This window comes from Castanea sativa, chromosome 1 (genome assembly GCF_040712315.1).
Source record: "Castanea sativa cultivar Marrone di Chiusa Pesio chromosome 1, ASM4071231v1".
In the NCBI taxonomy this organism is placed as follows: domain Eukaryota; kingdom Viridiplantae; phylum Streptophyta; class Magnoliopsida; order Fagales; family Fagaceae; genus Castanea; species Castanea sativa.
The window spans coordinates 47,029,069-47,051,074 of record NC_134013.1 but is presented as its reverse complement, the minus strand read 5'-3'; the positions used below and the strand labels follow the sequence as shown (position 1 = coordinate 47,051,074).

The 22,006-nt window shown below is 31.7% G+C and overlaps 2 protein-coding genes across 2 annotated transcripts; both read right to left on the bottom strand.

The window, feature by feature from the left end:
- Positions 1-766: 766 nt before the first annotated feature.
- LOC142606680 (uncharacterized) lies at positions 767-1,814 on the bottom strand. The gene has a single exon (XM_075778020.1). The coding sequence runs from the start codon at positions 1,483-1,485 to the stop codon at positions 961-963; it is 525 nt and encodes a 174-aa protein (XP_075634135.1). The 5' UTR covers positions 1,486-1,814; the 3' UTR covers positions 767-960.
- A 9,260-nt stretch (positions 1,815-11,074) lies between these two features.
- LOC142605650 (LEAF RUST 10 DISEASE-RESISTANCE LOCUS RECEPTOR-LIKE PROTEIN KINASE-like 1.4) lies at positions 11,075-13,949 on the bottom strand. Its single transcript, XM_075777319.1, has 4 exons — positions 13,616-13,949; positions 13,189-13,218; positions 12,345-12,674; positions 11,075-12,248 (listed from the first exon to the last, which is right to left on the bottom strand). The coding sequence occupies exons 2-4, from the start codon at positions 13,205-13,207 to the stop codon at positions 11,311-11,313; spliced, it is 1,287 nt and encodes a 428-aa protein (XP_075633434.1). The 5' UTR covers positions 13,208-13,218; positions 13,616-13,949; the 3' UTR covers positions 11,075-11,310.
- Positions 13,950-22,006: the final 8,057 nt, after the last annotated feature.

Here is a 22,006-nt window from a genome sequence, read left to right as displayed (position 1 = left end):
TTCCTGTATATCTAGCTTTGTCGTAATTCCCAGAAATTCCACCAAATCAAACCTTATTATATTCAAAAGTCAAATTTTCCATAATAATTATACTTGCCAGGCCTGCTCAAATCTGAATTGAAGCAGACAGAGAGCTCCACAAATCTAAAAAGCTTGATTTCAACGTAGATTGTGCTTCGTATAATGATTAAAATCCAAAAAATATAAGACCCAATAAAAAAAGAACAAAGTATGTATTCACTATTCAGCACCTTAAGTTACATACATTTGGGTCCTACATGCATATATATATATATATATATATAGACCTAGAAGAACACCCATAATATATGCATATATGTATATATATATATATAGACCTAGAAGAACACCCATAATATATGCATATATGTATATATATCCATATCCTTAACATAATTATTTTCATCCTCTTTTATGGCCAAAAAGAAAAAAATAAAATAAACTAATTATTATGGAACATCTCTGAACAACAACACATGGAAGATGCAATAGAGACAGAGAGCTTTTATTAAAAAATGAATGACCTTGCTCATATCTTTGTCTTAACCTTGTCTTCATGATCAATCCCACTCTCTCATCTCATGGACCCATCACCCCATATATAAAAGCACAAATTTGCTTTTTAAGACCCATCAATCATATACATAAATACAACATTTCTTTTCTTTTTTTTTCTTTTTTTTTTTATTATTGATATTTCCATTGCTAAAATGCGCCGCCAATTTGCGCCCATTTTCCAAGCGCATTTTAGCAAACCCAAAATATTCACATTTTTGCCTCATCTATTTTAAATACCTCCAAAATGTCACAGGAGAAAACACTTTCCAAAAATACAAAAAAAAAAAAAATAAAAAGAAGGAAATATATAAATAAAATAAAAAAAATAAAAAGAAAAAGGAAATTTCGGAAAATGTCCGTACAATTTATTTTGGGTGGTTTCTACTCCGGAATGGTGACGAGTACAGGTCGCCAAGGTCTTCTAAGCAATCTATACCGAAACGACGCCGTTATCGGCCTGAAAGGGCCGATTCCGCCACCACGCCTAGCCGCGAAGCCGTTTCCACCACCTCCTCCTCCACTACCACCGGCGCTTCCGGTTGCCGGTAACAACCCGACCGCATCTTCTTGACGGTTAAATCTAGAATCGGAAACCCTATCTTCAATTGGCGGAGAGGACACGAACAAGTCCTTTAACTTATGCCGAACCCTAACCTCTTTGCTACTGTTCTTGTGGTTGTGGTTGTGGTTGTGGTTGTTTCTGGATGTGGGATTAGGATCGGAGTCCATCTCCGACGGCGAGTCGTTTCGGCGAGAGAATCGTCGGTCGGTGCGGTTAAGGAGCATCCGGAGAGTCTTGCGGCGACGGAGATGGATGACTGGACTCGCCGACGGGCTCCGAGTGGGGCTTCCGGCGACAACCGCGCACTGAGTTGCAAGGAGCTTGAATTTCTGGAGGGTAGCCATTTTTATAGACAGAAAAAATAGAGGGTGTAGTAGAGACAGAGTAGCAGTAGTTGGCTTTGCTTGTGAAGGAGAGAAACTAGAAAGCGAGATCTGAGTAGGGAATATGATTGGCGTTGGATTTGGATTCCATTTTCATTGCGCTTTACTCTTCTTTCTTGTTAGGAAGAAAAAACAGTGAAGAGTTGAGAGGATTTGAGATATATGATTGCGAATTTGAGAGAGAGAAAGAAAGAGAGGAAAGTGGAAAGTTAAGAGAGGGGGGGAGGTGGTGGGGTTTGGATTCTTTGGAAACTAGAAAGTGGAAAGTGGAAAGTGATAAAATGGACGGCTTTTTAATTGGGACGGTTATGTGTTACTCGTATTTATTCAATACTACTTAAAGCTTTATTCTTTAGATTTATCATTTTTATGATTCTAAATTACTCTTATAAGAGACCATTTGATAAAAATACAATTTTAACTCTTACTAAAATATTACTTAAAAAATAAGGTCATTTTTCTGTTGATTTTCAAATTGTTTTATTCACTTATAAATTAAAATTTCAAAATAAATTATATATAAAATAAAAACACTTTTTTTATTACAAAATAGGACCACTTAAAAAAAAACCTCATTTATAAATTAAAATTTTGAAATAAGAATTATATATATGAAATAAAAATACATGTCTTTTTTTTCTACAAAATAAAATCACTAAAAAAAAAGTCTCATAGCACGCGCAAAGCACTTGTAACGAGCCTAATTTATTATTTGTTTATGTGTCTGTTTTGAAATGGGTTTTGGTTTTTGTTTTAGTTCGGTCTCTTAAGCTACCCAGTACCTATAATACTCTGTTTCATGTTCTACCAATTTTTACACGTGGCTCCCTTTAGTGATGTTGGGAACTTTATTCGTTACTACTACCATTTCTCTCTTCTTCTTTTTTTTTTCTTTTTTTTTTTATGTCAAATTAAGGTTTGGAAATTCGACTTCTATTTATTAGTAGGCCTGGTTTGGTAGGGTGACGTTGATTTTTTTTTTTTGGGGTTTGACTGTCTGTTTAATTAAAGGGGCAATGAAATTACTAAATTAGACTAGTAAGGTATAACGGTCTTCTTATTATATAAAGAAAAAATAAAACATCCAAAAGTTTCAATAACCTCGTTATATGCATTTCGCGCGTGCGATGAGACTTTTTTTTTAGTGATAGTAGCAAAAATATATATATATATATATATGTCTTTTTATTTTATATATATAATTTTTATTTTGAGAATCTAATTTATAAGTGAATAAATAAATTTGAAAATCAACAAGAGAGTGACCCTATTTTTTAGGTAATGTTTTAGTGGAAGTTTGGGTTTTTTTTTACCGGATTGTCTTTTAATTTTGTCACTATAAATATAAGGATGTAGAGGTATTTTAGAACAAAAAAAATCCGGTCCAAATAGGAAAAACCCCTTTAATAGTAGTATAGATAAGAAACGAATTGTAATGCAACACATCAATTTGAAATTAGTGGTGGTGGTTCTAGGAAATTTTTTCTAGACTAATCATTAAGAAACTTAAATTATATTTGCCCGTGTGATGAGGCTAGTTTATCTATACTACTATTTAAGTGGCTGCCCTTGTTTGGATTCCACATTTTGGATGTCTAAAATACCTTCATCATATCCACTTACAAGTTTTCAACTAACTCTATACTACTATTTAAGGGGCTTTCCCTGTTTAGATTCCACATTTTGGATGCCTAAAGTACCCTAATCATATCCACTTACAAGTTTTCAACTAACGAGGATAAATATGTAAATTACTACTATTTAAGGTACTGTCCTTGTTTGGATTCCACATTTTGAATGCCTAAAGTACCTTCATCATATCCACTTACAAGTTTTCAACTAATTCTATACTACTATTTAAGGGGCTTTCCCTGTTTGAATTCCACATTTTGGATGTCTAGAGTACTCCCATCATATCCACTTACAAGTTTTCAACTAACAAAGATAGATATGTAAAGTAAAACTCCTACACTTTAAAACCTATAAATTCACGTACGCTTTGCAGTTTCTATCTTACTTTCTATCTTTCATTCTTCTTCAAATTGGAGACATTTATTGTCAGAGGCTCCAACAAATTTCTAGGTTCTGTCTTTTGTAAGTTCCTCTTTGTTTTCTTTTCTTTGGTTTATAATTGACTTTCTTTGAGCTCTACTTTTTTTTTTTTTATTATATGTATAACGTTAACTCTCTCTTTTCTTTTCTTTTTTCTTTTTTTAAATGTAATTTTGAAATTAATGGTTCCTTCATATACTCTACCACTGTATTTCTTAATGAATTGTCCTTTCATGTTGTAGGTATTGTCATCCAAAGACAGGGCTGCCTTATGCTACAAAAGAAGTATTCAACCAATAAATTTTCAGGTTCTATATTTTGCAAGTTCCTCTTTATTTTCTTTTCTTTGGTTTATAATTGAGTTTCTTTGAGTTCTACTTTTTTTTTTTGAAATGCAATTTTGAAATTTTGAATTGAAATAAAAATAGTTACTACAATACTCCCTGATTAATGATCAAAATATAAATGATCAATTACTATTTCCTTCTATTTCCTCACTTTTTTTTTTTCCCTTCTATGTATTTTTTTTCTTTTTAAGAATTTTTTTTACCATAATTGTATATGTTTTTGGAGTTAAATTTTTTTTTATTTAGTTATTTATTTAAATAGTTGATGATGTTTTGATTAGATTTTAAAGTGTCCATGATAGAGTTAAATTCTAAAAAATCTTTATCTTCTATTTCCTCACCTTTTTTTTTCCTTCTTCGTATTTTTTTTTCTTTTTAAGAATTTTTTTTTTTAACCATCATTGTATATGTTTTTGGCGTTAAATTTTTTTTATTTAATTATTTATTTAAATAGTTGATGATGTGGTGATTAGATTTTAAAGAGTCCATGATAGAGTTAAATTCTAATAAATCTTTATCTTTTATTTCCTCACTTTTTTTTCCTTCTTTGTATTTTTTTTTCTTTTTAAGAATTTTTTTTACCATCATTGTATATATACCCACGTTCCTATTGAAAAAGAAAAAAGTTCTATAAAAAAAAAAAAACACCCCCAGTACACCAAAACATTCTCATCAACCAAAAAAAAAAAAAAAAAACTCCCCACGTTCAAATGACACTCTATCAATTATCTGCCTACTTAACTTCTCACAAGTCACAAATACAAACACTTCCCCGGACCCCAGTAGTAAAAAAAAAAAAAAAAAACCTCTTCCCTACAAAACCTTTAGAAATTCAAGTAAAAAAAAAAAAAAAACCTAATAAAAAAGAAACACACACTATCTAATATCTACCCACGTTCTTATTGAAAAAAAAGTTCTATAAAAAAAAAAAAAAAAAAAAAAAATACCCCCAGTCCACCAAAACACTCCCCACATTCATAAAAATTAAAAAAAAAAAAAATCCCCCGGTTGAAATAACACTCTCTACCCACTGCCAAAAAAAGAAGTTATCATTATTTTTTTTTAATAAAATCAAAATATAATTCATTAAATATTCGTTTTTTATTTGGTAACTTTGGTTAATGCATGCATTTATTAAATATTCGTTTTTAAAAAAAATGGAACAAAGATGACAACTTTAAACACTGGGTTCCTCTGAGCATATTAAATATTTGAGAAAAAAAAAAAAAAACTAGATTTGTTGAGTATGAGTTTGAAATCTATCATGAACTAGATTCTAAATTTTTTTACCATCATTGTTATTTAGTTATTTATTTAAATAGTTGATGATGTGGTGATTAGATTTTAAAGAGTTCATGATAGAGTTAAATTCTAACTTTGGTTTGTTGATTAAATTTTTTTTTTAACTTGGTTTAACCCTAATTCTTTTATCTCTCTCAAGTTCACGTATATACAAATTTTTTGGATTGCATTGAGGAGTCATTGGAATGGAATATTAGATAAGTTCGGGTGAGAGACTTTACAAGAATTATTATATGTATTAAACCTCACATAAAGTGGTTGTTATCTAAGAAATTGTTGTGTATATATATAATTTATATTTTGTAAATCTAATTTATAAGTTTTTGAATTTGTGGGACTTTTAAGTGTATCTAAATTATCCAATTAAAGTTGTCTACACTACACTCTACACAATGCAAGACTACAACCACTAAACGGTTCCTAAATTACAGCAAATTTTCAGATTTCAAAATTCCAATATTTCTTATCATGTTCTCTATCACGATCTCTTTAATCCCTATTAGTACTACCAAAAAAAAAAAAAAAAAAAAACCTTCACGCACAAAAGGGAAAAAAAAATTGTTATTCTCAACACCCATTTGTATTCAAATGTCTGATTCCTATATGTATTTATTATCTACTAGAATTCAAATATTTCAACTACACAAGCCTCATCAATCGTGCAAAGATGAGGCTTTTTTTTAGTGGTTCTATTTTGTTGAAAAAAAGCTGTATTTAATTATATTTATATATATATATATATATATATATATATATATATATATATATATATATATAAAGTAAATGCTACCACAATTCTTATCTCAATCTACTCTACTGAAAATTCATCCACTCTCTTTTCAAAAATAAAAAAATAAATAACCCACGTACAAGTTTAAACTCCCCTCCCTCATATTAAAAAAAATAAAAATAAAAAAATAGCTCCCCATTATCATCTAGCAATTACAATTTTATTTGACTCTGTCCATCCTTATCCTCACATCCCATCTTTTTTGCATATTCAAATTTAAAAAAAGAAAAAAAAAAAAAAAATAGTATTTGCTACGTTAAGAGCCCTAGAGGTCTGGTATCGAACCAAAAAAAATAAAATAAAAGATTGGCAGAGTGGACATGCAAAGAAGGCCAACGCTTAAAATAAAATTCAAAGGTTGGTACTCAAATCTTTCCTTATGTATTCTGTAATTGACATTTTAGTTTTTTTGTGTTGTGATTTTCATAGGTTGTGATTTATTTATTTGTTTCAATTTGGTGGTGTGTAGTTGGGAATTTATAGGCAAAGATTTGATACAATTGTTGGTGTATCTCATTTATATGCTAGGTATCACTCTCTCTCTCTCTCTCTCTCTCTCTCTCTCTCTCTCATGTTCTTTTTAAATTTTTAGTTTTTAGTTTATTGCCTTATTAGGTTCTATTTGGCATGCCTAAAACTTTATCGCGGCCAAATCTTTTTTTTTTTTTTTTAGATTTTACAATTTCTTATATAATTCTATGTGGCATGTTGATTTTGTTTGTTGGTTTTGTGTATTTTGTAGAAGATTTGCATGGATAAGGTGTTCTGGTATTGGAGCAAATGTCTTTGCACTTAGTTAAGTGAGGTGGATTGATATTCATGTCTATATCTATACCTTCTTCTTTGAGTTTTTTTTTTTTTTTTAGATTTTAGAATTTCTTATACAAATTTATTAGCAAATTATTGCTCCAAAAAACCAAGATATCCATGAACGGATTTTTTTTTGTCAATTTCAAATTTTCAAAAGAAATTCAACAGATCTTTTACACACACATTTTCCTTTGTGCTACTTTGTTATACTATTTTCAACAAGAAAGAAACTTAATTTTGAGTTCCTTAATTAGGCCCGTAAACAAGGGATTAAAGTTGCCAAATACAACACACACTTGGGGTGGACGCTGAGTCAAGTGATCAATTCTATTCAAGTAAGGAATTAAATGGTCTATTCCTTCCCAAATTTGAAACCACTCTCTAAAGAACCCGCAACATACATAATGGGTTAGGCTATACAAGGAACCTCTCTCTGGATTTGTTATCTATAGATTCTATATTCTAATTATAAGGAGCATAAATTGTATTCAGGCTTTTTTATTTTTTGGATGAGTTACATAATGTAAAAATATCATTGCTCTATTTCCTTGTTCTATCCAAATTATATAATAATGAAATAATTGCTTTTTTTTTTTCAAATAGAATGTACGAATCTCCATTGGACCGAACTCAAGAACAAGAGTTGAATTATTGCTCTGTAAAACTTTTTTTTATAATGATTTTTTAAAGAATATTTTAGTTGAAGTTGGGTCTTAATTTTGTGTCATAGACTCATACAAAGTTTTGTTGCTTGAATAGTAAATGCTTTGTAGGCTTTAAAGTAATAAAACAAATTACAAATATTTTAGTAGTGGATTCAAGATATTTTCATTATATATTCATGTAAAGATGTTGGGATTAATGATGCACTAATTTGTGGTGAATTAAGTTTTGCTTTATGAATCTATTCACAAAATTTGATTTATTTGTATCTTATCATTATCATTACAGTTTATATTTGAATGGCAAAAGAAAAAAAAAATTAGGAAAAAGAAAGTATTGACATTTTAAAAAAATGAAAAAATCTTTGAGCATACGTGAAAGGACTAATACGTACGTTGCGGTGCATTTATGTTAGTTGATAAAAGCATTAGTTCAAGAAGCATTCAAATTGAGTAATATTTTTAAAACTAATTTTCTAATGATATAGAAAAATCAAAACAATTGACAATTTTCACATTAGAAGAAACTAGCCTCGCATGTGCTTAGAGACGGTTTTTTATTTTTTATTTTTATTTTGTTACCCCTAAAGGACAAAACTTTCTATTTATCATAATTCAGGATTGATGCATTTTTTCCAATCACAAAAATATCTAGGGATGTGATGAGATTTTTGCATTTTCAAATGTGTTTATACTTTGTGTTACATTTCATCACACTCCTAGAAATTTTTGTTATTTGAAAATATAACAATCCTGAATTAAAATAAATGAAAATTTTTGTTTTTTTTAAATAGAAAATAATAAGTGCCTAATCAAAAAATAATTTTTGGGATTAATAATTTGCATAAATTATAATTTGGGATTAATATATTTTCCAATCACAAAAAAAAAACTAGGTGTGTGATTAAAAATTTATTTCACCCACAAACGCTTAACACTTATCACACCCCTAGGTTTAAGTAGAGACAAAACTAAAGGATAGTCTGGTAAAAATACATTTCTAATTTGTACTAAAACATTGCCTACAAAATAAGAATACTCTTCCATTACTCCATTTTTTCAAAATAACTATACGTTTATTGTTTTCTTTTTAAATAGAAAAATAAGCTAAACAACTCAAGTTACTGTTTTTTTTTCCTTAAAAAAAACACCTAATGTTTATCTAAAAAAAAATATATAAAAAAAAATAATAGTTATAAAAAAATAGAGTAATTTCAAATTATTAACTAAAAACTAGTCTCTGAGCACGCGCTTACGCACGTGCTTAGAGGCTCTCTTTTTTTGGGTAAGGGTTAATTTAGAGTATCCATTATAATTTCGGATCACTACTTTTTTTCAGTTACAAAAAAAAACCAAGGGCTGTGATGAAAAATTATTTCACCACACATAATACTCATCACTACATCCAAGTTTATGCTTGATATTTATTGTGCTTATTATTATTATGTACTTTTTAAAGTCTCAATTAATAACACAAACTAACACATTTTGTATCATAGGTTCATGGCAAATGCTGCTGGAAAACAATTAGAATGTGGAACAAAGAGCATTGCTCCACCAACTTCTCCACCGTAGCCGGCATAATATTAATAAGTTCACCTATTCCATGTTTCAGATGTAGTGCATTATTTTACAGTTTTACCTGATGTAAATATTTCAGTTTTCAACATTGATCCATCAACTTCTTCATAATAGCTTTTGTAAAGGTCATCACATGTATTTTGTAAGTAGTTTTATTGTTACAATTTTATTATGCATTTTCAATATATGCACTATTTATAAGATTTATTCAGAAGATCTTTTTTTCCTCCCCCTAAAGGTTAATACTAAATTATTGCATCATCTTTCAATCAATAACACGTTGATTATTGCATAAAAAAATTAGTAAAAATGGATAATAGTTACAGAATACTAGCCTCTGAGCACACGCGTGCTCAGAAGCTCTTCTATTTTTTGGGCAAGGGTTAATTTAGAGCATTTATTATAATTTGGGAGTACTACATTTTCCAATCACAAAACAAACCTAGGGGTGTGTAGAAAAAAAAATCAAATCAAATCATGAAACCCTGATTAATGAGATCTTGAAGACGGACGCGCGTGCTCAGAGGCTATTCTATTTTTTGGGTAAGGGTTAATTTAGAGCATTTATTATAATTTGGGAGTACTACATTTTCCAATCACAAAACAAACCTAGGGGTGTGTAGAAAAAAAAAAATCAAATCAAATCATGAAACCCTGATTAATGAGATCTTGAAGATGGACATGGTTCCATTTGGGACGCATTTGAATTTATTTATTTTTTAGGGGATTTGATTAACAACATTTGTAACTTAGTTGGATTTCATGGTATAATTGGCCGGTAGTGAATTGAGAACCATATTGTATTTTTTAGTTTCCCAGAATGATTGTTATCATATTTTCTTATTATTCACCCTTTATATTAAGAATGATATTGTATTTTGGGCATTTGATCCAAATGATTCTCAACGGGTTCTCTTTAAAAAAAAAAAATTGACCTTATTTCATCATATGGATAATAAAATTGGCATTTGCGGTGTTTATTAAGGGTTTAACAATTTTTTTTTTGAGAGAAAAGGGTTTAACATTTCAGTATGAATAATGCATAAATTTCAAACAAAATAACTTACCATAAAAAAGAGCTGAAAATAATGGAATTTAGTAACAGCGGGGATTAATTTGCAAGTTACCAATCATCAGGAGGGATATTGCATCTTACAATTTAAAGGGAAAAATGCAATTTATTAACCCCCAAAAGAAAATCAGTACTGTCACAAAAAACTATCCTATATACTAATTTTTTTCTAATCTGTAACAGAAATTGAAAGCTCCACATCCAATCACAATTGTATAAAATAACATAAATTTGTATATACTTTTTTTTTTAATAGTTTTTGGGTGGGATGGGTGGGGTTTAGGTTGCAGGAAAGTCGAAGCTCATAATCGAGGAAACTGTATCTTAACTCTCAAAGGAATTAAAGGTTCAAGACTATACTGGGGTTCTCAACTTATATAAAGTGGCTGCATTCTATAATTGGAGAAAGAGTCTGCATTCCCATTATTCATGCATGATGGTTAAACTTTGTTCAATAGGAATTGCCAAGGATTTTCTATGATGCAATTTCTGGAGGCAAGTAGTAGACTTTTGACATGATTGAAATTGACCAAGCTAAACACAAACTCACTTGCCAGAGCACTGAATGAATGTCCATACTTGCCTGCACAACTTGGGTCAAGCAGTTCTCCTTAAGTCTTGCAACTGCTGTTTAGGAAGGAAAACGCAAAAACAAGAAAACGAGGAATTTTTAGGAGTTGTCATAACATTTTAATCTTCACATATCACCACCATTTCTAATTCATCAATTATGTGAACTTTAATTATCTTTTTAGCCATAAAAACGAAGTTAATTCAAAATATGAGATTCAAATATAGCATCACAGCATTATAGCATGTGTGTAATTAAATACATCCCAATATGAATTAATATAATTACTTACGGCTCCGAGTATATGAATTCTTTCTCATTTGTATTCTATTAACACAAAACTAAGACAATCAAAACAGAAGATAATGAAATGCTAACCCATTCATTGACATTCAATCATGAGTGTACATTACTTTACCTTTTACTCTATGGTTCGTTTGGATTGAGAAGAGGAGAGACGGAGTAGAGTAGAGTAGATGTAGTCTAAAATTAACTTATTTTTAGTCAACTCTACTATACTCTTCTCTGCTTCCTCTCATTCTCTCTTCCTTCTAAACAGACCATTGGAGTTTATAAGAAAAAAAAAAAAATCTCAATAGCTAGGAGGAATTAGGTGTTGTAGGGCTGTTAACCCATTTATCAGTCACAACTGAATCTAGAGAAATAGGGGGAGGAATATTCTTCAAAAGACTAACATCATCTGCAGCCTTAATATCCATCACTTCAGCTTTCTGAGCACCCATCTCTTCATTCCCATTCTGGATTCCTCTCAAAATCTCCAGTACTTCATCCATGCTAGGCCTCATATCCCTCTCCTTTTCCAAGCACCGAAAAGCCAATTCTGCCACTGACGTTGTCATCTTCTTTACAGTGTAATCCTTTTCAAAACCAAGAAGCGGATCAACCAACTCATGTAACGCATGATTTTGATTCTTGTTCACAGCCATATTAACCAAATTTATATCTTGCCGGTGCCTATTCATATCCACAGCTGGTAACGATGATATAAGTTCCAGTAATACCACTCCAAAGCTATACACGTCACTTTTTTGAGTGAGTTGGTAGCACTGGAAATACTCAGGATCGACGTACCCAGGTGTCCCTTGTGGAGCAGTTGACACATGTGTGACATCTGTTGGGAACAACCGTGACAAACCGAAATCAGCCACTTTCACTTGGAAATTCTCGTCAAGAAGAATGTTGTTGGTTTTGACATCACGGTGTATAACATCTGATACATGGAGATATGCTAGTGCCTCGGCTGACTCTATAGCTATGCTCAACCGAACTGGCCAAGTCAGCAAACCAGACTTGGATCGATTTCCATGGAGATGGTCAGCAACAGTTCCATTGGAAACATATTCGTAAACAAGGATAAGTTCTTTGCTACGTTGTGAGGTGCACCCATACAGTGCCACAAGGTTTTGGTGCCTTATCTTAGTTAGGATCTCTACTTCATTCATGAACTGCTCAACACGTTTCATATTATTTTCATGTAGGCGCTTCACTGCAACTACACTCCCATCATGGAGCTTGCCTGTAAATGATTAGGAGAACACTTCAGGAAAAGAGATTTTTTTATTTTATTTTAAATGTAGGTAAAGTTGCATTGGAGTATATATATTTTAGCTACCATGGTAAACTTTGCCGAAGCCCCCTTTTCCAATTTCTTTAGAAGGGTCAAAATTGTTAGTGGCTTCTTCCAGTTCCTCATAGCTGAAGATGTGCGCTCCAAAGTAGGTGCTAATTCCCTTTTGAAGATCCGTATTTGAGTAGGGATGAGATGGGTTGCTTCGAGCGATATTAGTTGAAGAAGCTGCAGGTACAGGACTTTTGCTTGAAAGAGTTGTAGGAAGGTGATTACTTTTAGATTCTTCAGCACGTCTCTTCCTCCGTTGATTGATGGAATAGAGCCAGATACCTAGAAGAATGCCAGCAATAGCTGCACCTGTTATGAAAAGGCCTGAAGATGGAAAAAATATGTTACTGAACTCATTGGACATATATATGCAATATAGTTCTAACACCATAAAATATACTGTTTCCATAGAAAGTCTTATTTACATGAACTATTTTAATAATGGTTCGGGTTTATGTATGTTTTAGTGAACATATTAATCATATAAATTTTTGGACAATTTTTTCTTTTTTCTTTTTTATAATTTTTTTTTAAAAATAATTTACTAATATATGTCGTAATGACATATAATCATGAACTTATAATAATTATGAACTTATTTAAATGATTTAATGAATAAAAAATCATGTAATTTAATGCCTATGAACTTATAATGTTATGAATTATCATTCAATGGATTAGAGAAAATTCAACAAACATCGTCAAATTCACCTATTTAGTATTGATGTAACTTACTAAAATGATTTGATGAATAATAAGTAATGAGATTTAACATGTGGATGGTTTTTTTGAATCACACGCAACGGGTTGGAGTAAAAGTTTGTCCACAAAATATTACCTAATTGGAGGTTATTCATTGCCGTTTTACCTACAACAGTCAAAAGATGTAGAAATGTCAGTCAAAATGATCATGAACTGGAATTCTAGGCAAACATATTCAATCAACATGATCATGTTTGTTAAGACATTAGACATGCTTTTCTGTAACTCAGATTATATACCAAAAAGGCGATGGAACAGCTCTAACAAAGAAAAAAAAAAAAAAAAAAGCAAAGCGGCGGGATAAGCAAGTGAAAAATAAAGAGGAAGGAAGCCTTTAATAATTTTATTCAATTTTCCAAAGATGCCCAGAAAAACTCCGAGCTCATCATATTGATATTGTATTGTAGGGGATATCATATGGAATAGTTTTTTAAACCCAAAATACTAACAAAAAATCATATTGAGATATGCAAACTACAATTATCTAACCACAAAATACTTACAAAAAATCCTCTGGAGATAAGCAAATTGCAATGATCTGGCTCATGTAAGGGTTCAGGAATTAGAATTGGTTCTTGGGTTACCGAGAGAGAGAGAGATTGAATTTGGTTTTGGGTCTATAGAGAGAGCTGAGGTGTTTGTATCAAATAGCCGTAGACCCCAGTTACTGGATCTAGAGCCGCTTTGGGGTTACATGAGAAAGAAAGAGAGAGAGTGCGAAGAAGAAGAAGAAGTCAAGGCATTGATGGAAAATCCTGGAAGAAAAGAAGAAAAGGAGAAGGAGAAGACTAGTGAAGAAATGAGTGGATGAGAAAAACTGAAGGAAGAAAAAAAAAAGGGGGAAGTGTTTGTGTTAGTTGGTTGGTTTATGTGTGTCAGCTGTCATGTAAGACAAGGTCTAGAAATAATAATTAAAAATTAAAGTTATGCTATTCAAGAATTTCGTAACAATATTTAAGTCACCATCATTATTAGTTTCCAGCTCGTTATTCACATTATAAACACTTTTTTTAAATAAAAACTTGTTCCACAAAATTTATTGTGAAATTTTTATGTAAAATATTGTGCCCTCTAGTTTTAACTTTTAATCAAATTCAAAAATTAAAACTAATAATTCCATTTTATATATATATATATATATATATATATTTTGTCCTTTATGATAACAAGGGCCGGCTTTGGTTGACTTGGACTGTTTTCTTATTTCTTATTTCTCATTTGCCAAAAAGACTTCAGCAAAAAAAAAAAAAAAAGTTGCACAAAAAGACCGAATGAAGTATTTTGTCCTTTACGATAACAATAGCCGACTTTGGTTGACTTATACTGTTTTCTCATTTCTCCAGTTGCACAAAAGGAACGAAATGAAGGAGCTTTTGAAACAATAACGTTATTAGAGCGTTCACGTTAGTTCGACTATAATTTTTCTTTTATTTTATACTAAAAATTTACTTTTTATTTTATTTTATTTCATATTCCCATATTTTAAGATTCTCCACATCAGTCCATCTATTTTATAATTTATTTTATTTAAATAATCAATTTTCTCAATTTTTTATTATTTCTCTCAACTACCCTTTACATGCTCTCTCTCTCTCTCTCTCTCTCTCTCTCTCTACCCATTTTTTCTGATTTATCCATTTCTGAACACAGATCAACTCTTCCTCTCGGTCTAATTCACACCCTCTCCGTGAGATCTCCCTAGCTTTGATCAGGCAAGACCCATCTCAGTCAGATCTCCCTAGCTCTGATCAGGCAAGACTCATGAGCTCCGATCAAGCAAGACCCACGAGCTCCAATCAAACTCGGTCAAGTACCGATCAAGCAACACCCACGAGCTCCGATCAAGCAACACCCATAATCACTAATCAAACAAGACCCACAAGCACCGATCAAGCACCGATCTGTCTCTCTGTTGGTTTGTTCGTGTGGGTTTATGTTGTGTGTGGGTGTATTTGTGTATCTCTGTGTTGATTTGTTTGTGTATCTCTGTGTTGATTTGTTTGTGTGGATGTGTTTGTGTGTGGATGTGTTGTTTGTGTGCATTTGAGGAAAAAGAAGATGAGGAGATGAGAAGTCACTGATTTCGTTGTGCACGGAGAAAAGAGAAAAAAAAAGTGCGAACGTGAAATTAATAAAATAATAAGATACATATCTACAGTAACCGTACATATTTACACATTTTCTAAAATTGTGTATATTTACACATTTGCTACAGTAACCATGCATATATACACGGTTACTGTAGCAAATGTGTAAATATACACAGTTTTAGAAAGATTGATGTGGAAGATTTTTGGCGCAAAATGTGTAAAATTGGTTAGTTTTTGCATTTTACAAAGTTTTACATCCACTGATGTGGATGCTCTTAGTACGTTACTACACACTTTGCCATGATTATATAGGATAAATAGTGAAGAAAAAATAATAAGTTTATTTGATATTAACAGTCCGTTATATAATACAATTTTAGTAAAATATGTGTAAAAATATGTGGTACTAGAATTATTAGACTTTTGAAATTAAAAGGTTAGCTAGGAAATAACAAATTATGAATTATGAATGGTGATTATTAACAAAATAGTGGATCCCATGAAAGCATATTCAATATCTATAGTTCTTTCTCACAACCTTTGGTAATTAGTAATTACTAGATGTCTAACACTCTTTTTATATATAATTGATAATTAGTTTTTTAGATGTGTGAAGTCCCGCATCTTACAGAGACTATTAATTACATAAAAGAATTACATGAAATAATTCTTTTGAAGTGACTCCGAAATATTGGTCGGAAGTTTTTAATCCAAAACCTTTTGGACATCGTGAGTCAACCACAAAGACCACTAAGATAATCAATACAAATACTTACTTCAATATTATTTGGTGGCACATGGTAACATGGGTTTTTATATCTTTATATTAATTTTGATTGATGTACTTGAAAAAGATAAAGAGTGGTTTAATTGATTAGTGTGACACTGTGTGGATTGTTTAATAATTGAGGGTATTGTGGCCAACTTGTTTGCACAAGAAATAGTCTTTATGTATGATTTATTTGTTGACTAGGAAGATTAATACGAGTCTTGAGTCATGTAAAAGAATGGATTGTGGAAGAAATTTGAAACTGTGAGTGATTTGAGAGGTGGTAAGTAATAACTAATACTATGAGTTTCACTTGTCACTTTAGTAATATTTTGAGTCATCTCATCAATTTATACTAATTTTTTCTTAGGTGGACCCTATAATAAATCATCTTAAGGTGCTTGTTAACATTTCCATAAAAAGAAACTTAATGGGTTTGGGAAGAAAGTTCTTATTATGCAATGTTTTTCTAGGCAGCTTTTGTGGCTAAGAGCATCTACACAAGGCTTAATATAGATTTAATCAAGTTTAGTCTAAAAATCTTACTTTTGTTATTTTAACAAATTTAGAGCATTCAAACTAGCCTCTGCTCATTTGTAGCCAAACTAACCCAAAACACATTAATTTTTTCTAGCCAAACTAACCAATTTTTTTTTTTTTTTCAAAGTTTAGCTATCTATTTTTTTTTTCATATACATACATTAGCCTCAATACTAAATCACTATTTCAGTTATTAAATATTATATCCTTTTTATTCACATTTTTTATTCTAAAATAAAATCCACAAGCACAACCCTACACACCCAGCATAACCTAGGGGTGACCACGGGTCGATTTGGGTTGGGTTTGTGCCCAACCCGCGACCGACCAGACCAAGTAGGGTGAACAATTTTCAAACCTACTGTCGACCGGTCAGAGAGTCGAGTCGGATCGGATGGTTCTTTGCTGGAAGGTGGACGGCTCTCAGTTAGGGTCGGATCTGGCCGAAAATTAGGTGGATTTGGCTGAAAATAGGCCTTGTATGGCGAGATCTTGCTGGATCTAAACGGTGGAGATTGGCGGCCTTTTTGGTGGTGGAATTTGTTGGGTTGGTTGAAATCGAGTTGAGATGCAATGCAAGGACCTAATAATTGACCCGCCAGAATTGGGTTGGGTACCTCAGAAACCACCATTGACCCGTCACGGGAGTCGAATTGAGTGGTTTCTGGATTGGGTTGGTTGGAATTTCGAGTGGGTCGGGTCAACGGGTTTTCTTGGACAAGCCTAGCACAACCCATCCCAAAATCCACAACCACCTAACACAATCCAACCAAATCAACTTTGCCACCAATTCAGATTGAGCCCCCATTAGGTAAAAAAAATCCACATTTTTAAGCAGTGGGCAGTGGCCACCACCAAGTGGTAAGTGGGTTTGCCAATATATATATATAAAATAAAATTTGGGCTCAGTGTGGTTGTGTCAAGTGGCTTTACTAAATTGCAGAAATTTTATTTAGATTAAAAAAAAACATATATATAATTTTTTTTTTGTTCTTATTTTCTTCTCCTATAATTTCTAAGTTAATAAAAATTTTAATTTGACAACCATCTAAATTCTTCATCTAATCCTTTTATTATTAGTTCATCTATAATTTCTAAGTGATTTACTAAACTAGCAATTGGAAATCTACTTCATTTATGAGTTATGAGTTCCAGCATTCTAGAGGATTAGCATTTTGGTTTCACGCTAATTGTTCATATCAACGTTAATTTTATATAATAAAATAACAATCATAGTACACGTATACAACTACTAATATCAACCTTTAAGTTTACTTTTATTTTTTAAAACACCTCATGGATAAATACAAAATTATAACTATTCTTATCGACTTTTTTCTACGAATCTCTATCAATTTTTTAGATAAATACAAAAATTTAGTTGTTGTTATCCTTTGTTAAAGTTACACATGATTCTTAATTAAATTGTGCATCGCATTTAGCTCGGCCCCTACTTCGGATAAGCATGAATTATACAATTCTAAATTAGATAATAACTCTCATGTAAAATCATTAAAGAGAAAGTTTCTTTCTACTAATGATGCATATCTTTGGCACTTGTATTTGGATCATATTAATTCAAACAGAATTCAACTGATTAAAGACGGACTCTTAGAGCCCATGGACTTTGATGGATTTCCAATTTGTGAGTCTTATTTGGAAGGTAAAATGACCAAACAACCTTTTAATGCAAAAGGTAGAAGAGCCCAAAAGTTGCTTGAATTAGTTCATACGAATGTATGTGGTCCTATGTTAACCCAAGCAAAAGGAGGTTATAAATACTTTATCACTTTTACTGATGATTACTCAAGATATGGTTATGTGTACCTAATGAGACGGAAATCCGAAACCTTTGAAAAGTTCAAAGAGTTTAGGGCTAAAGTTGAGAATCAGTTAGGTAAACGCATAAAGGCCATTTGATTTGATCGAGGTGGCGAATACCTTCTTCGGGATTTCAAGGACTACTTAACTCGAAATGGGATTGTATCCTAATTGACTGGACCTGGAACTCCTTAACAAAATGGTTTAGCAGAAAGAAGGAATAAGACTCTTTTAGAAATGGTTAGGTCCATGATGATTCACTCAACTTTACTAGTTTCTTTTTGGGGATATGCACTAAAAATTGCAATGCATATTTTAAATTTAGTTCCATCAAAATCTGTTCCCAACACACTTAAGGAATTGTGGAGTGGGAGTAAGCCTTGTATGAGATATCTCCACATTTAGGGATGTCCGGCACATGTGTTGAAAGGGAAGTTTGATAAGCTGGAAGCAAAAATAGAAGTATGCATGTTTTTAGGGTATTCAAAGGAAACTAAGGGTTATTTATTCTATAATCATAAAGATAACAAAGTGTTTGTTAACACTAATGCCAAAATTTTGGAGGATGATTATGTGAATAATTTTAATCCTAGGAGTAAAGTTGTCTTGACTGAAATAGATGAACTTGTAATTGAACAACCAATGGATGAAACTAGGGATGTGTGGCTGTATTAGATACACCACAAGATATTACCCATGAGATGACTAGTACACAAAAGCCTCGTCGTAGTGGGAGAATTGTTCGGCCTCCTATAAGATTTATAGGTTTGGAAGAAACTTATGAAGCTATCCCAGAAGAGGCTGAATCTGATCCTTACACCTGTGAAGAGGCAATGAATGATATAGATGCATATCATTGGATCCAAGCTATGAAATCTGAATTGGATTCTATGTATTCCAATCAAGTATGAGATCTTGGAAAGGTGCTTAACGGTATTTAACCTGTTGGCTGCAAATGAGTTTACAAAAGGAAGAGATAGATAGATGGAAATGTTGAAACCTTTAGAGTAAGACTAGTGGTGAAAGTGTATACACAAAAAGAAGGTATTGACTATAAGGAAACTTTTTCGCTAGTAGCTATGCTTACATCTATTAGAATTCTCTTATCTATTTTTGCTCATTATGATTATAAGATTTGGCAAATGGATGTCAAAACTGCATTTCTTAATGGCAATCTTGAAGAAGAAATCTATATGGTATGCAAGTTGAAAAGGTCCATTTATGGACTTAAGCAAGCATCTAGGTCATGGAACATCAGATTTAATCAAGCAATCAAGTCATTTGGTTTTGAACAAAATCTTGATGAACCATGGACTTGGGTGAAGCTAACTTTATTCTAGGGATCAAGTTTTGGCAAGATTACAAGAATAAGATCTTAGGCTTGTCATAGGCTGGATATATAGATACGGTTCTAGAACGGTTTAGCATGCAAAACTCCAAGAAATGATTACTTCCTTTTAGATATGGAGTTCCTCTGTCTAATAACCAAAGGCCTAAGACTCTTGAGAAAGAAAATACGATGAGACAAGTTCTTTATGCTTTTGCAGTGGGAAGTCTCATGTATGTCATGCTATGTACTAGGCTAGATATCTATTATTCAGTAGGTATGGTCAGCCAATATCAATTAAATCCAGGACTTAAACATTGACAAACTGTAAAACATATTCTTAAGTATCTGAGGAGAACGAGAGATTATATGCTTGTTTATCGTTGTGAGAATTTGATACCTATTGATTATACAGATTCAGATTTTTAGTCAGATCTTGATTTCAGAAAGTCCACATCAGGTTGTGTGTTCACCTTGGGAAGTGGAGCCATAAGTTGGAGGAGTGTTAAGCAATCTTGTATTGCCGACTCCACCATGGAAGTTGAATATGTTGCTGCTTGTGAAGCGAAAAAGGAAGCTGTTTGGCTCAAGAAATTCCTTTCTGATCTTGGTGTTGTAAGAATGGAGCAAGTTCTTATCACATTGTTCTTTGACAATAGTGGAGCGGTTGCTCAATCCAAGGATCCAAGGAATCACAAGAAAAGAAAGCACATTGAAAGAAAGTACTACATTATTCGAGACATTGTTACTCGAGGAGATGTTGTAGTAGCAAAGATTGATAGTGCAAACAATTTAGCGGATCCCTTTATCAAAACCTTGCTCCAAAGGACTTTTGAGTCACATTTGGAAGAAATGAGAGTTAGATTAGTGCACAATAGTCTTTATGGCAAGTGTGAGATTGTTAGGATTAGTGTCCTTGAATCTTATTGTATGATGCTATGTATGACATTATATATGACTTAACGTTGTGATTAATACTGTTGTTTTATTATTATCTGAAATAATGGTAACATGAATATTGGACATTGTCATATAGTCCATGAGATGCATAGTATGCAATTAATGTAATTTAATCACAGAAGATATAGATCACAAGTTCTTTTTAAACTCAGAATTATAGTTCGTAGTCAGTGATGAAATTTGGCATTTCATCTGTGAAGACTATAACATATCAACTAAGATGATTTGTCTTGATCATAGAAGATGAGACTTCTAGTTGATGTGTTGATATACTTTAAGAGTTAAGACATATTGAACTGAACCGCTGTGAGATTTATCATTTTTCTAACGATTGTCAAATGAATAATAAATCTCACGACTTCTATTTATATGAACTCTTAATTCTGAGAGAATATTGAACATGATCATGAGGTGTAAGTTACTTTGATATATCATGAGTGAGATTTAAAGTCGCGATCAAAAACTTAGTATGTTGGGCAGCCATATTTAGTACTGATGAAACATACATTCTCAAGATGGAATTCATAGTTTCTTAATGGAGATATAAAATATTCCCTTGAGACAAATTTAATGAGTTTGGTTATTCAGAGTGTTAGGCCTAATCACTTTAGTAAGGAGTTACTAAAATATATATTTATAAAATTAGATTTCATAAATATATGAAAAATAACTTAAATGATTAAATCGGGTACTCAAGAATTAAGATGTAGTAATCTTCAAAGTGGTAGTCTACATTCATGACTTTGTATTACTACGAATATTTTATGAACGGGTTGCATGTACAATAAAGTCTTAGGATATAATTTATTAATAAGGCCTAGAGTGTAATTATATTTATATAGTAGTATTAAATATAATTAATAGTAACTTTAAACTTGTTAAGACTTGACAGAAAAGCCCAAGACCCATTGGAGTTAGAGTCTTATTGGTTCTTTTTTGGTCCCACTCCAAGCTACATACTAGAGCCCAATTGGATTAGCTCAAAAGGCCAGTTCAATTAGATAATCAGTTAGATATAAAATGAAAAATATACAAAATTTTATATATGAGACACTATTATGAAAATATGTGTATATTTTGTATGTGATACAAACATGTATTTTTCCAACATAATTGACATTTCAGTATAAATAATGCATAAATTTCAAACAAAAAAACTTTCCGTAAAAAAAAAAAAACTGAAATGAATAGAATTCAGTAACAGCGGGGAGCAATTTGCATGTTACCAATACCAATCAATCAGGAGGGATATTGCATTATATGATTTAAAGGGACAAAATGCAATAAACCCCAAAAACAAAACCATTACTGTCACAAATAACTATCCTACCAAATTTTTTTTTTCTACACCGTAACAGTAATTGAAAGCTCAACATACAATCTTAAT

What these genes read in the sequence shown, in the direction of transcription:
- LOC142606680 (XM_075778020.1), bottom strand. Translation starts at nt 1,485, where the DNA reads ATGGCTACCCTCCAGAAATTCAAGCTCCTTGCAACTCAGTGCGCGGTT.
- LOC142605650 (XM_075777319.1), bottom strand. An exon ending in CTTCGGCAAAGTTTACCATG is followed by an intron (nt 12,249 to 12,344) that starts GTAGCTAAAATA and finishes AATCATTTACAG; the next exon opens with GCAAGCTCCATGATGGGAGT.